Genomic DNA, 15,482 nt, shown 5'->3' with positions numbered 1-15,482 from the left:
TCTTTTTAAAAAATGCGTTTCTAAAGTGCATAAACTTTTGGGATTGACTGTATAGCCAATACACCCTTAAACTGAGCGAGAGAGGAGCCCCGGATATTTGACGGCCCTGCGTTTTACCTACGTCTATACGCGTATGACCTACACGTGCGCGATACATTTCCAACTGGGAATTGAATTTCCTTGGTAATTTTAATGCCATTGTGGCTGAAGGGGTGGAAAGAGGTACCGAGACAGAGGGTAACAAACGCAGCCGCAGAGCGTGCATCCCCTAACCATCTCGTAGACGCAAAATTTAGTTGGAGACGAATACGATATCCTTGCCGTTCCCGCGTGGTTCTCCGCTCGAAATGATTCGAATTTAGCATCCCTTTGACAGTCGCGATGCGTACGCGCTACTAATGGACCAAGAGACAAAATAATTCTTTCAAATATACACTTTTCTCTCTATAAAACTTCAACGAACAATTCTTACGTTTTGTATTAAAATAGAATGGTGTTCAATGATATTTAGAAACGAGAATGGTGTCGTGGATCGTTATTTTGTCGCGTAAAACGGAAATGGTGTCATTGATAGCACTTTATTTCCAGTACTCCGACGGAATCCGGAAAGCCACGAGATATACAAAGCCGGAACGCCATTACCACTTAAGGAAGCTTTGGCCAAAGTTGCAACAGAATCTGCGTCGTCGGGTAAAGCGGATTTGCCCACCTCAAAGTGCTCCCCGTTATATCTTTATAAATGGACCCACTCGAGGCCGTACGGAGGAGATGACAGCGTCTATCGCTCACGGGATTTGCAATATCATATACCCCTCCCCCCACCCAGCCCCCCGCGCTCTGTTGACTGCACAATTTTTTTTCAGAAAATTGCTATCAATTGTCCATTCGCCTTATTAAATTTTCAAATATAAACTCGTACCTTTCTTAACAAAATTACTTCCAAGATTGTTTCGAATGTGTAAGTAATAAGAAATGCGAAACAATCGTAAGAAATGTATTGTAAAAATGGGTAAATTGTGATTAATAAATGAATGGAAACATGTCTGGGTATTTTCATTCACTCGATCAATTCTGGGGATGAGGATTTGAGATCAGAAATCATCCCTTCTTATTCTACACGATCATCGATAAATTTTGAAAGGGCGTTACGCAAATTGGGGGCCAGCTTCAAATCAGGCTTAATTTTTCTTTCCGATATGATAACCGAAAGATACGAAAATCCAAAAGGTGTTAAGTAATATGTCTATTATATGTATTTGTACCGCATGTATAACTGCTAATACAGCATTCAAGGAGCATAATGATCATCGTGGTGCCATCTGTAGATCGTCAATGTTCCCTTCCTTCAAATCGTGGACAGAACCAAGTCTGCACAAATCTGTTTACTACTGTTTGCTGTGCAATCTCGTTCACGTCTGGAATTGAAATAATTTGAAGAAATATGTTGGAGAAAACTTCTGGCGTGGATAACAGCCAATTATCCAAGGAAGATTATTTAATTATGCGCGCAAAAGAAGCGTTGCCGATTGACATTTATGCAGCCAAATCCTGGCTGATTACTGCCAGATCTTTGTTTCCTCACAGTGCTAAAGTTCAGGTGGTTATTTGACGTCTACTAATTTTATACTTATGAAAAGGATAATAATTTTACAAAAATTTTCTATGAAATTATTCAAAAATTTGTTCATTTAATAGTTCGAAGCATATCGGATCGAGAAGCTATCGAAGAACGTGAAGGAGGCGGCTAAATGTTTCAGCGAAATGTAAGTGCAAATTGTAGTAAAGAACAGTTTTACTTTATTCGAAAAGCAGATTTCAGAATTTTCCAGATGACCGTGACATATGGAAAGAGATAGAAACAGTGACATCATGCCTTCGCATGGAGCAATGCGATTCGGAGGCAGAGTTCCTCTGCCAAATGTTCCAACACATACCCCAAGAGCTTCAGCACAGGCTGCTTGTTATGACAGCTGATCATAGCGAAGACACAATGGAACATTGTAAATTATTGCTGCTCTTGTTACACAGGTTTCCTCAGACTATTTCCACTCATGGGGCAAGTACCTTTAATACACATATTTAATAGACGTTTATAAATGATGTTTTAATTTTTAATTCGTTGCATGTTCAGCCTCGTCTGGTAGAAACTCTTCTCACTGCTGAGAAACACAGTCATCCAGGACGTGCAGTCAATGGTTTCAGAAAGTTGTTGGCCTGCGATGCATTGCCCCTTCTCGGTAATGCACCTGTGGAGCTGAATCCTAGACTTAGCTTGAGATTACTCTGTAAGGCTATTGACTTTTACTTGGCATATATGCAACAACCGCAAGATAATCAGATTCAACATCCCTGGGACAGACTGTTCCAAGTTGTTGAACTGATCGGAAAGAAATTAGAATGGGAATTGAGTAACATATTTTCACTACCTTGGAATCGAGACACGTTCTGCGAAAGATTACACCAATATGCGATCGCACACTCGGCTAATCTGTGCGAAGAGGTGGTCGGAAGACAATTACTGATGTGTAGCATAGTCGTACTGTTAAGAATATTACACGAACATAACGCGCTTATCAATAATGATGAAATCGTGTACTGCTTGGTAGAAGCGTTTGGAGAATGCATACATTCGCCTACAGGTAAAACATAATAATATCTAATAACGCATAAATATAATCGTCTTTCTCCCAATTAGAACCGGAATTAAAGAAACGGAAAAGGGATGATAACGCTGGAATCGTGGTAACGAGCGATGGTGATTATAATGGCAATGGTTTGGCACTAGCTGTGAAATTATGGGATCTGCTGCACAGTAGCGAATATTTACAAAGAGAAACGGGAAAGATGATCCAGCAACTACGATTAGACTCTTTGTTGAATTCTTTTTTAACAGATCTGGCGATGTATAAAGGTGTACATCACGAGGTACTAACAAGATTGTCCCAAGAACCTGGTAGTTTATCTGTTCATCTCCGTTTAGCGAGCACGTGTTTTCTTTTAAAAGATTACAAGGTATAAATATTTATCTTGAGACTATTTTCTGTCAAACATTATTCCGAGCGCTTGGTATCATTTCAGAGCATGTTGGAGTATATAGTTTTAGTAATTGGCGCGCTATCTACGGTTCCCGGCAAAGTGTCCCATAATTTAATCGTGCCGTGTACGAGACATTTACATTATTTGACTCTCGCACGTTTCCCCGTTATACAGTATTGTTGCAGATTACTTCTTCTAGCGATAAAGGTAACTGAGATGAAATTACTAGTAATAGAATAAGTAAGACTAGCCATTTTATCATTACGATTATAGTATTTGATTTGATAGGAGCATTTTTCTTTACCCGGTGGAGTTGGAGACTTGGCTATAGGACACGCGTTAGTACTAATGCAAATTGACTGGCCACAAGAAGCTAGTACTTTATCCGCGATTACGGAAAGGATTATCAATCGTGGATCTTTTTCTTATCCACTGTTTCAAGCCTACGTTATATGCGTGGATATTTTAGAAGAATTAACTTATTTATGGACGGAGCATGGAGGTGGCGTATCTCTAGATATTGCCGCAGGGTCGGGAGTGTTACAAAGTGCGTATACATCGTACTAAATGTTTTACGTACTGTATCTGTACATTTATTTATAACATATCTATATAAAAATATCATAGATCGTCGTATTGCTACCCGTGGAGCGGATAAAGGAGTACGCGAAGAAGTAAAACAAGCGATGCGTCGACAGGCAGCACGAGACGGCATCGATCCGTTAGACGAATTGTTACAAAAATTTATTATCAATGAAAAAGCCGCCATACTACACAGTTTAATTATCCAATGAATTACTCCGATCGTTTCATTAACAAATTTTTAGTACGATTATCATTTGAAAATATACACATGCGATTTTCTTAAGTCAACTTTAATATAATCCTATATACATTAAAATGATTAAAAATCGATTTAATTAACATTTTATGCTCTCTGACTGAATATTTTCTTCTACATTTTTACATGTAGTATCGACATGCGTAATATCGGGCTTTGTTAAGCTATCGATAAATTGAAATATATAAACTCGATGATTTTGTTTACGTAACAGTTGAATCATGAAGTTCATATAAAAACTTGTATAAGAATATCTGTGACAATTATTATTCGTACTGCACTGGATAGTATGGAAAGTTAATGCAACAGAAATATCTCATTTAATAATGACGTTAGAGGGCTATAAAAATTTCAAATTATAAAAATGAATAACTATAAACAGTACCACTTCCACGTATCGCATTCTATCTAATGTAAACGTTCAATTGAAGGGCACTTAACAGCAATACTTTAATACCGGGCATGAATGAAGATATTTGACTAAAATCTGGACCTGACACCAATTGCGTGTGGAGATCTAAGCCTCCAGTATAGTTCCCGCTTTGTATCATCTGTGATATCTGATGCAATGCTTGTAAAGTATTTTGTGACAACTGTAAAAAAAATATATTTCATTTTCTTTATGACCTACCATGTATACATTATTGGAACAAAGATCCTTACCTTATTTTCCCTAAGGCAATCATACAAAACTTCGAGTTTTTTCGATACATCATCTATTTTTCGCTTTATTTGCTAGAAGAGAAGAAGAAACGTATTTAATAACCCTGATTTTGGTGTTACAGATTATAAATATACTTACCGGATTCTTAGCACTTTCGAAGCATTGATTTTTAAGTTCATCGAATACTGTTTTTAAATGCATGTGCTGTTCCGGAATTGGTGCTTTCGGTTTCTCAGGTTCTGCTGCTCTGGCAACCTCGGCCGGTTGGAATGATTCCATCGGCCTTGCAAACTGGCTAGCCATATTAGGAATATTTTGGCTGTACTGTTGTGGATTGTAAGGTACTTGTTGCTCCGAATAGTATTTCTCTTGCGGCAAGACCTGTAGGATATAAACAAGTAATAATTGTGATTCAAAGTAATATTAATTGAACTTACGTTTGGTTCAGGTTGCGGTACTGCTTCCCTTAGCGGATGCAAAATTGGATTCTGCTGTTGGTATTGATCTTGTTTCGACTGCAAAAAAAGTGTAATCCTCATTACTCTTAAAGCAAATGCATTTGTAATAGTGGTTCTACCAACAAAAATAGCGATACGTATGAATCCTAAATTGGTGATATCGTACGAGACCAATTTCTGTGTGAAGCGGTTGGAAACGCTCGTGTGTGTTTCACGCAATCTGTTTTAGTTAATATCACACGACATTGTTATTCAAGATCAGATAAAATTGATCTTTGGAATACGAAAAGGGGGAATAAATGTACTTTGAAAAAAAAAGAAATAATTATGAAACGATAGAAAGAACACTCAATCTTTTTTTATGGTGTCTACCTTCGTATTCTTCGAATATTTTGCTTTCCATTTCCTGGTACCAGCATGATCCGCAGACATTTCATTTTTGTTGCATAATGCCAGTACTGGCTATATTATTTGAATATACATATATTTATCATAAGTACATTGTTCCAGAAAACTAATCTACTACTTCAATGCGTAACCGAACAAAAATATATTAACACGGGAGGGATATAAAAAGATATTTACTTGTATCCTAGATTTTGCAGCTGGTGGATCGTTCCATCCCGCAGGTTGTGGCACTGGCTGATAGGTGTTCTGGCGATCCATAGGAGGTTGATTCTCGGTTCCATACACTTGACCCTGTGGCATCGGTTGCGTCCTGATTGGTTCGTACATTTGACTCTGCAATGGATTTTGTAATTGATGTAATTGATGGAATGGCTTGAATGGTTCCGGTTCTTTCGGCGTGGATGTGAAATTCTGTCCAGGATACGTGTTCGCAGGTGTCGGCATTTGTGGCTGATACATATTCGACGTCGAATAGCCGGGTACAGGATTTTGTTGTTGGTTACTGTACGGTTGTTGAGAATAACCAATCTGTGCGTACATCGACGTAGATTTCACAGACGGATCGATTATGTATTTCGACCTGGAGGCTTGAGGCCCAACGCTCGAAGGTCTGGATCCACTTGCACTCGACGCACTTGTAGGAGGCGGCGGCGGAGGTGGTTGTGAAACAGGTGGAGCATAAGGCTGGAACGTTTGTTCGGATTGCATAGATTGAATAGGTTGCATGGGTGGCATGGATTGCATAGGTTGCATAGGTTGCATGGGCTGCACGTGCGGCTGCAAAGATGACAATCCGAGAGGTTGCTGCTGGCCAGAGAATTGATTTGGAGGTAGAGCGGAGGATTGTCTCGCGGTAGCAACGTTTGGATCGTAAAAAGATGTTGTTTGTGTCATGGGTAACGGATTTTGAACGCCTTGCACGGATCTTCTCCGATCGTAATAATTTTGCATCGTCGCAGTTTTCGGCATTGGTTTCGATTCCTGAATGTAACCTAATGCTCGACACAACCGATCCTTTAACATTACGATTCTTTCGTCTTGACTATTTCCGAGATAATTCAACGCGGAATCGAGATCTCCTTCGGCTGCTAACATTTCGGCATACTGATACAATACGTTAGCAATTTTCCCTTCTATTTGTATGTTCCTGTTTCCTTGCGTTTCCAACGCTTTCTGCATTAAAACTATTAATTCCACCACTTCTTGAATCTCAACATTCGACGATTCGACAACTTTATTTAAGTCACCGGAACAAATGTAGCATATCTGAGCTTGTTCTTTGAGTTCTGGATTATCAGATGATGCCAGACGATCTCCCAGCATTCCTATGAAAGTAAAAGACATTCATTTTAATATACATATATCTTTAATTATGATAACACTTATATATGGGATACGTACCGCACAAAGTAGATCGCTCTCGTGGATCAGAGTGCCTAAATATTCCGATTAGTACTTCTTTCCAACAATTAATATCTGAATTCTGGACGACGTCAGCCCAGTTTTCACTAACTAACGAACTGATAAGAGAATTGAGAGCACCTGTATGTTCTGAAAAGTATCGGTACTGGGTACGTGCTAACAAATCAGGTCCAGCAGCCATCGAAAGAATGACTGCGTCTGCGTACCTTTTACTTGCAAAGCATAGTGACACAGCAGCCTCTATATTTCCTAAGAGGATTGCTTGAGTAATAAGCCCATCCTCGTCTGCAAAGTATTCAGAAATAAAATTATAAATTTTTAAATACTTCGGCATTTAAAATTTTAATAACAATAAAATTACCATCTGATATGTTTATTTGAATACTTTTATTTTTCGGAGCAGCCATTGCCTTTTTAGATTCTTCTGCAATAGCATCAAACGCTGCGCTTCCATCAACAACGTTACCATTAAGTACCTAGAAAAATGGTATTTTAGTTTTATATCAACACTCTAATCAGTTTTTTAAGCAATGTGAAACAAAACTTACGTTATTCAAATTACCAACCCCTTCTGTTATAGCGTTAACTTCATCTTGAGGAACGAACTGATTCAATTTATTGTTCATTGCTTCTATATTATATCCCAACAAAGCAAGTATATCCTTCGATACATTTTCACCGAAATATGCACCCACACAATTCCATATTTTCTTCTTGTGCAAGTCAGTAGCTGCCTCAGCCTTTCCTCTGCAGTAGTCACTATACTGTTCAGTTTTAAGAACCTCCTCCAATTCGTTCGAACGTTCAACTAATTCCGGCTGCGTAATTACTTGCGATATGATCACTTTTCTATTAGAGTTTGGAGGCAAATTAGGATCCACAGGTCCATTATCAAATATTATCAATTTGCCACCGAACTAAAAACAATTGGCCATTTTTCAAAGAAGATCGTAAATTATGTTAACTAGGTATTCCAAAAGCAAACGTACGCCGAAGGATGCTCCAAACGGTCGCTTCAACCATTTTGGAGCTTTTGTCAAGATGACCGCTGGCTCATTTTGTACGGAAGGAGGTGGTTGTGAGAAGGGATCCATACCCGGGAACGAATCTACAATTTTGTTCGACGTTTCTACGGACATTTGTTGTTGTCCCCCTAACAAGGAATAAACTGCTGCGTGTCCGTCAAAACTAGTTCCCACAACTAATCCAGGGTGTCTCGGACACCATGAAACATCGAAATTCCACTGATTTGTTTGCGCTAACTCGCAAATTACTTCGCCATTCTGTATGACAATCATGTTAAATGTTAATTATAAAAATTTGTCCGTCATTACGAGCGTTAAATACATTACGATTATACATACTGGTGCGTCCGAATTAGGATTCCAACATAGTATCCTGTTATCTTTGGCACAACTTAAAAGTAAATCGGGATCGTGTGGATTCCATGCGATCGATAAAACACCACGTTGATGATTTTGGAACGTTTTCAACGGTGACGTTGCGAATCTCAGGTCCCATAACTCGATTATGGGAGTCTGATCATCTTCCGATGCCAGACACAATTGTGTAGCAACATCTGGATGCCATTGAACCACTTTCCATCTTACCTGCACAAAGTATGAGTTGCAATATATTTAAAATAAAACTTGAACGTGTGAGAGAAATATTACCTTTGAATTTGCATCTGTTAATTTAATGATGGGTTCGTTTTTCCTTAAATCCCATATGACACATCGTTGTGAAAATGTGGATGCAAGAATATGTTGCACTATAAAAGAAATATGATTGAAGTTGGAGAAATGTACTAACAATTAGTGAATTATAAGAATACCTTGTTTGTTCCACGCAATGTATTGCACATCCTCCAATGGTTGACTCCTGGATCCAGGAGTCATTGGTGTATTTGTATTGACAATGTCCCATATGTAAATTTCACTTTCTGTCGCACCAGTTGCCAGTAAATTTGCTTGGAAAGGATTGAAATCGAGTGCTCTGACCGGGCCTGTATGCCTGTCTGGACTGCTTATTAAATGATTGCTATCATTGGCTAACATTTTAGCAGCCGAATAAATCTTTATCATCCCATAATCACAGCCACCAACAATTATGCCAGCTGGATTGTTACCATATGAACCCCAGATTATTTTATGGAACCTAAAATTGACGTGTTATATTTTTATTCGTGACATTTATTTTAATGCAGAAATGCAGATTCATGTCCAACCTATGATCACTTGCTACACTGGCTTTTAATTCCAAATCTAATCCTGGCTGTTGCAAATTCAATGAATATAAATCCAAAGTGGCAGATGTATTGAAACTTGCATCAAGTTGTTGGGCTGCAGTCCCAGCACCCAATAATATAGGATGTTGAGCTGGTGGTGACCATGCCACATTCACGGTTTTGAGCAATTCTTTTATCTTCATCTTGAGTTGTCTGAGATATTACATCATTATGTTAGCATGGAAAGATGGAGAAACAAGATTCAATTCTATCACACTTATTATATTTTATACATGTCTTTCTACTATTTTTTGTAAGTAGAGACTAATGAGGTATCATTAATCACAGTACAAAAATATGTTGAACATTGTGCCTTTAACAGATGTATTTGAGCATACCCAAATTACCATATCAGTATTGGATTCAAGTACACATTATAATGAAAAAATAATTTATGCTAATGATAATATTGTATATAAATCTATGACATACAGTGGCATATACGAAGGTTCACCGACCTACTGTTACTGAATTTTATCACGTGTGACATATGCACATTACACAATTCGTTGCATGCGAAATATGAAATGCATGATTCACTTAGGCAACAATTTCTCACCTTAATTATATCGAATTAACCAGAATTCTTATAGAATTGGAACCTAACGTCAAACAAGCAGTAGGCACCCACCAACTTCTTCCAACGTGGCGAACCGTACATACATACACCGTACACTGGCAAGTGCTGACCTCTTCAGCATTTTTGTCAATTTAAATACTACCACATATACTGAGAACAGCTGCAAAAATTTTGTCCACTCGTTATCTAGCGTCTAACACATGTAATTTCTTCGATCGTCGCCACTTTTTTTCATTCGTATTGTTGCTAAATAAGTTCTAAGAATATAAAATAAGACGTAGGAAAAGATTGCGTGTATATCCGATCTAAGAGTTTATAGAAGCTAATTTCATATCTTTCCCGCCCCTATTACTCCTTTAAGATATAAAAGAGAAACAGCGCCGGCGCTGGCCGGGCAGCCTGGTGAACTGGTAGCAGCAGGCAGCAATCACAACTGGTCAATGTGGTCAGCAGTCATTGATTGCGGCTGCAACTCTGCGGCAGTAGCTGATGATCTAATATAATCCTCTTGATCCTTCTATTAAATTTATATTGACGTATTTTCCTATATTAGCTTTTCTTCAAAACATTCTTCAATTTTTTCAAAGTTATAGACAGCTTTATAAGTATCAGATTTTATGTATGATATTATAACGTATGATATTATGTATGATATAAACAAATATGTATTCAATTATAATTAAACTGAACATAAGATTGCACATGTGTTAATGTACGAGAGATGAAATCTTTAAAAGCGAATGGACTTGACAATACTTTTCCTGTTCATGATACTATCATCTGCACTCGCTCAGATGATCCGTTCCATTTAATCGGCTACTGAGAGAAGTAGAAACAGCATTCCTCCTACTCGGATCTCTGCGATTGTATATAAGTACCCTGATAATAATAACGTAATTCTATTCCGTAATGTAGTCGTAAGCTGAAGAGATCTGTCTTAAGACAAATGCTTCAATCCTTACACGAGCCACTTTTGAAAATATTATAAATTGTTTCTTTAAAAACTTATAGCAACATTTTACTATAATTTCAATTTATTGTGGTAATTCAATTATACAAATTTTCAGATTACTCTCTTATAGCTACTATGTTTTATAATTCTTAAGCTAGCTGTTGCTTGTCTTCAAATTAGACCTCGCTTTAGTTTATTTCTCTTTCAGCTTTCCGAGGATTGTTTATCTTTATGTAAACTGCGTACAATGGTTTGGCTTCAGATCAAGAATTTTGAAATGTACGAGAAGCTAATTGAAAATAAAATCGTTTCTGCATGATGAAGAACGTGGAACGAATCGCATTTAAAAAATATTTTATTTCAATCGCATACTGATGCTTGTTAATAATTTTCATCAGTGCAAGTCCTTTTCTCCGGCAAACACGTACTTAAACATATTTAATTTAAAGAAACGGGTTGCGAGTGTGTTTGATACAGCACTGCTTTATTCATAGCGTCCCGACTCCTTGGAACTCATTCGCCACTTCTCCAGTCGAGTCCGTCAAGTCTGTGAAAGTACGAACGTTGTAATACCCGTGAATCGTCGTTAATTTAATAGAATCTTAGACAGTAAATTACCAAGTATTAAGTTCTCAGTGAAACAATATTTTTTTTTATCAAGAATTATAACGATTTTTATCGTGAGGTAATAAAGAGAAAATTGATTTTTCATTGTGAAGGATTACCTGGAATCGCTCCAAAACGTTCGCGTGCTTCACCGGTAACTAAGCGTGATGCAGTTCTAATCGAACGAGGTAAATTTTACGGAATCAATATACAATATATATAATAATTAATTAAGGCGGAAAATTTTTTATCGATAAACACCGCGAAAATAATTAATATATAATGCTTGATACTCGTTCAAGATTTCGTAACTATTACCAGGTCAAGGTAGACTCGGGCGCTTTTTCTCACGATGACCCGGGACGAGAAGAGTGTGATAACGGAAGTCCGGGTTTGATAATAATGAGCGGCTCTCCATATTTAGATAAATGGGATTATTTACAAAATTAGTCAAGCTTGGCGTTTTCTTCGACGAGGATCACGATGTGGCCGCGACTGAGGAGACCGTGTCGTCCGTGGTCGATCATTCTTTTCATCGTTCTTTTAATGGGAATATATTTCGTTTGGCCATGGAAGAGGCAACAGTACGAGGATTCTCGCAACGATTACGTTTCGCTCCGGTAAGTGCGAGCGGACGTGTTTAATTAAAACTCGTATAGTGGAAGCGAAATACTGGTATCACCTGTTGCATTCCTCGATCCTCGATCTTATATTCCCAGGCTTCTAGACAATCAAAGGGATTACATAGATCGTAAAGGAGTGCACGTAGTAGTTGGCCACTACATTGGAGATTCCGTAGATCCTTTAAAGTCGCCAAACATTACGAAAGGTGCGTATTATGAAATAAATATAGAACTTTGTCAAAATACGAATTGCACATACGTTTTCAGATCTGATCAACAAGAACATGTTCAACCCACTACCATTTGAAGGTAGAAATGGTAATCCGGTACTCGTCCCTGCGAAAGACTTTTACAAAATGCAGCAACTCTTCCAAATAAATCGATTTAATTTGATGGCTAGCGACAGAATTCCGTTAAATCGATCTCTACCGGATGTTAGAAGAAAAGGGTAATTGTCACTGTTTCTCGTTTTCGTAATCGGTAAAATACTGACAGTAAGCAACGCATCGATCGTAGATGTATAAAGAGGTACTCGGCTTTGGGTAACTTGCCGGCGACGTCCGTGATTATCGTGTTCCATAACGAAGCTTGGAGTACGCTGCTCAGAACCGTGTACAGTGTAATTAACAGATCACCGAGACATTTATTAAAAGAAATAATTCTCGTCGACGACAATAGCGACAGAGGTAAAAAAATTATTAAACATTCTACAATTCAAATTTTTAATACATTCGTGATATTAATTTCTTTGATCATCAGGTTTCTTGAAGAATGCGCTGGACGAACATGTAAAGAATTTAAATGTTTCCACTAAAGTTCTCCGTTCCGGAAAGCGCGTCGGTCTCGTTAATGCGAGACTTTTAGGTGCTAACGAAGCCAAAGGTGAAGTTCTCACGTTCCTCGACGCACACTGCGAATGCACGGTTGGTAGGTAAGCTCTTATAAAAAAATATTTTTATAATTATCCTTTTACTAAATAAAAAGGAGTTATATTTAATATCATATTGATGTGTTCTAGGGTGGTTGGAACCATTGCTTGAAGCCGTATCCAAGAATAGAACCAGAGTAGTATCGCCTGTTATTGATATAATAAACGATGACACTTTTAGTTATACTCGGTGAGGGAAAATCATTATAATTTACAATGTAATTTCGGTGAAAATATTTAATAATATAACATTACAGGTCCTTCGAGCTGCATTGGGGAGCGTTCAACTGGGATTTGCATTTCCGTTGGCTAACGCTAAACGGGCGATTGTTAAAGGAAAGACGCGAGAACATCGTGGAACCGTTTAAATCACCTGCCATGGCCGGAGGTTTATTTTCTATGAATCGAGAGTACTTCTTCGAGCTCGGCAGTTACGATGATCAAATGAAAATTTGGGGTGGGGAAAATTTGGAGATGTCGTTTCGAGTGTGGCAATGCGGCGGCAGCGTCGAAATCGCCCCGTGCTCTCACGTAGGCCATCTCTTTCGGAAATCTTCGCCGTACACTTTCCCGGGTGGCGTTGGAGAAATTTTGTATGGGAACCTTGCTAGAGTGGCTCTCGTCTGGATGGACGAGTGGGCGGAATTTTATTTCAAATTTAACGCAGGTAATCGAACTACAGTCGAAAACGGAATTTAATGAATTAAAAATATTGTACGTTCTGGCGTTTACATTGGTTCTCAGAGGCTGCCAGATTAAGGGATAAGCAACCAGTTCGATCTAGATTGGAATTACGTAAAAAACTACAATGCAAGAGCTTCGAGTGGTATCTGGATAATGTGTGGCCCGAACACTTCTTTCCAAAAAGTGATAGGTTCTTCGGAAAAGTAAACACGAATTTAAAATTGTGATTGCATAACGCTTTGGACTTAAATTAATCTTACTAATGTTTATACGTTAGATCGTGCATGTCTCATCTAACAAGTGCCTTATGCGACCAACCGCGAAAGGAACATATTCACAGCCTTCAGGGTACGCGATTTTAGAATCGTGTGCTTTAAGACCATTGCTTAGTCAAATGTTCGTAATGACAAGGGACGGGATTATAATGACTGACGAGAGCGTATGCTTAGACGCGCCTGAAAACGATACTCAGCACAAGACACCAAAGGTTAAAATAATGGCTTGCAGCGGTCACAATAGACAAAAATGGCAATACGACGAACAAGTAAGCTTTGCAATTCTGTTATGAATTAGAAATCGTTTCATGGATTCATTTCTGTTCCAAATGAAAATATCCAATTTTTCTGTTTCAGACGAAAATACTTTTACATACGTCCACCGGAATGTGCCTGCAATCGAAAGATGACGAAAGTCCTGTGATAGCAGCGTGTACGAAAACCATCAATCAAAAGTGGTTGCTAGAATCAATCCCGTGGAAATAAATTGATCAGTATTTTAAATACTATACCTGTTTACGCTTGTTAAAATTTTTTACTTTCGTATACGCGTGTCTATTTAAAAAAAAAGGAAAACAGCTGTAAATAAATTTATATACGACAAAACGGCTTAATTGATTCGCGCGTCCACTCTTTTTTTCAAGTTCCTTAAGTGGATAATACGTTGTTGTCAATTCCGGAGAAGATGATGGTGATTCATCGTATCTCTGAGGTTACACGTGACGAATCATCTTTATCGTCCAAGGTTACGCTTGTCGTCATGATCACAGGACTTTTCATCAAACGAGCTAAATATACCTAGCTCTTTCACATGCGTATTCGCAAGACTTCCTTTCATCCCCTTCTCCTGTCCAAGAAAAGGTCTTTGGATTAAAACAATTGGAATTCGTTGCCGTACGGATATTTGGGTCAAAGTCATGTCCTCGTCGAGGCCGAGAAGCTACTTAGCTCGCGACGGCCTAGTCTCTCTCGTTCGGTATATACCATCGCCTCCAGGCCAAGTTTGGCCGATGATGAGTGAGACTTTATTTATGGATCGGTATCATTCCGCAAACGGAAATCGTAACGATGTTTCATTATATTGACATCGAAATAAATCGAATACTTTTTATTGGTCGTAAAAATTTCAATAATCAAAGATGACACGTGTTGTTAATGTGCGCTCAGTTGTATTTGCATTCGCGACCGCAAAAAGCAGGAATGTTTATAGCTTCTATTCTGAGTCCATTACAATTGGCAAAAAATACTCGGCTCAATAAAATTACAATCAAGTATAATGCGCATGTCTTCCGGTAAATTTATGATCGAGGGGTAAAAAGACGGTTCGGACTCGTCCTGGAAGAATCTTGCCGTTTGTCCACGCGGTCACGTCTTGTCTACCGTGTGTTCCGGTTCTCACACACCTATGACCCTCAACAGCTTACCATTCCTCACGTTAATTGCAAGGAACGTTGATTTTCTGGAAATGCGAGCGTAGTCCAAAAAAAATAATAACCGAATTCACTAGTAAACGAGTTTCGAGCAAGAAAAGAATACGAATAGCTAATTTCAATTTGTACGCTAGCCGCGTGGTTCATATTCGCGGAATCTAGAGAACTTTCATTTAATAAATGTACGCCCGATCATCGAAAAACAGGCACCGTAGGGTCGCAAAAATGGGCAGTTTAATGAAAGGTTTGGAGAAGGTGTACGCGGCAGGAACGCGGTGAGAGAGCGGA

At 38.4% G+C, this 15,482-nt stretch overlaps 3 protein-coding genes across 10 annotated transcripts in view; 2 read left to right on the top strand and 1 right to left on the bottom strand.

Moving 5' to 3' along the window:
* The window catches only part of IntS10 (integrator complex subunit 10), a 37,799-nt gene extending 33,895 nt beyond the window's left edge, over positions 1 to 3,904 (top strand). For 2 of the 5 annotated variants that reach the window (XM_018030672.2, XM_026816614.1), the window contains exons 2-9: positions 589 to 1,597; positions 1,696 to 1,763; positions 1,813 to 2,056; positions 2,132 to 2,639; positions 2,696 to 3,012; positions 3,079 to 3,243; positions 3,325 to 3,583; positions 3,664 to 3,904. In XM_018030672.2, the coding sequence (XP_017886161.1) occupies positions 1,442 to 1,597; positions 1,696 to 1,763; positions 1,813 to 2,056; positions 2,132 to 2,639; positions 2,696 to 3,012; positions 3,079 to 3,243; positions 3,325 to 3,583; positions 3,664 to 3,830 (1,884 nt within the window). In that variant the 5' untranslated portion in view covers positions 589 to 1,441 and the 3' untranslated portion in view covers positions 3,831 to 3,904. Of the gene's footprint in view, positions 1 to 588; positions 1,598 to 1,695; positions 1,764 to 1,812; positions 2,057 to 2,131; positions 2,640 to 2,695; positions 3,013 to 3,078; positions 3,244 to 3,324; positions 3,584 to 3,663 lie in introns of those variants that run through there. The other 3 variants (XM_018030673.2, XM_018030674.2, XM_026816615.1) reach the window with 3 other exon arrangements.
* On the bottom strand, positions 3,896 to 9,784 carry Sec31 (COPII coat complex component secretory 31). Of its 2 annotated transcripts, XM_018030670.2 has the most exons (15): positions 9,676 to 9,784; positions 9,057 to 9,269; positions 8,664 to 8,986; positions 8,503 to 8,600; positions 8,194 to 8,439; positions 7,819 to 8,112; positions 7,378 to 7,746; positions 7,191 to 7,305; positions 6,809 to 7,114; positions 5,585 to 6,732; positions 5,372 to 5,461; positions 4,979 to 5,056; positions 4,680 to 4,922; positions 4,541 to 4,612; positions 3,896 to 4,470 (listed from the first exon to the last, which is right to left on the bottom strand). In XM_018030670.2, the coding sequence occupies exons 2-15, from the start codon at positions 9,257 to 9,259 to the stop codon at positions 4,282 to 4,284; spliced, it is 3,774 nt and encodes a 1,257-aa protein (XP_017886159.1). In that variant the 5' UTR covers positions 9,260 to 9,269; positions 9,676 to 9,784; the 3' UTR covers positions 3,896 to 4,281. The 2 variants fall into 2 exon arrangements, with proteins under 2 accessions (XP_017886159.1, XP_017886160.1); XM_018030671.2 differs by lacking the exon at positions 5,372 to 5,461.
* Positions 9,785 to 11,059: 1,275 nt separating this feature from the next.
* Positions 11,060 to 15,413, top strand: LOC108628563 (polypeptide N-acetylgalactosaminyltransferase 3). Of its 3 annotated transcripts, XM_026816586.1 has the most exons (12): positions 11,060 to 11,203; positions 11,368 to 11,442; positions 11,576 to 11,874; positions 11,974 to 12,083; positions 12,145 to 12,325; positions 12,394 to 12,563; positions 12,637 to 12,804; positions 12,896 to 12,995; positions 13,063 to 13,472; positions 13,550 to 13,692; positions 13,767 to 14,033; positions 14,122 to 15,413. In XM_026816586.1, exons 3-12 carry the CDS (start codon positions 11,738 to 11,740, stop codon positions 14,248 to 14,250), a joined length of 1,815 nt encoding a protein of 604 aa, XP_026672387.1. In that variant the 5' UTR covers positions 11,060 to 11,203; positions 11,368 to 11,442; positions 11,576 to 11,737; the 3' UTR covers positions 14,251 to 15,413. The 3 variants fall into 3 exon arrangements, with proteins under 3 accessions (XP_026672387.1, XP_017886053.1, XP_026672388.1); XM_018030564.2 differs by having other exon boundaries at positions 11,060 to 11,442; XM_026816587.1 differs by having other exon boundaries at positions 11,060 to 11,442; positions 11,557 to 11,874.
* The last annotated feature ends 69 nt before the right edge of the window (positions 15,414 to 15,482 follow it).

The sequence above is a fragment of the Ceratina calcarata genome, unplaced genomic scaffold (genome assembly GCF_001652005.2).
Source record: "Ceratina calcarata isolate Rehan_Ccalc_2016 unplaced genomic scaffold, ASM165200v1 scaffold53, whole genome shotgun sequence".
NCBI lineage: Eukaryota > Metazoa > Arthropoda > Insecta > Hymenoptera > Apidae > Ceratina > Ceratina calcarata.
This window is presented reverse-complemented; position numbering and strand designations above follow the sequence as displayed.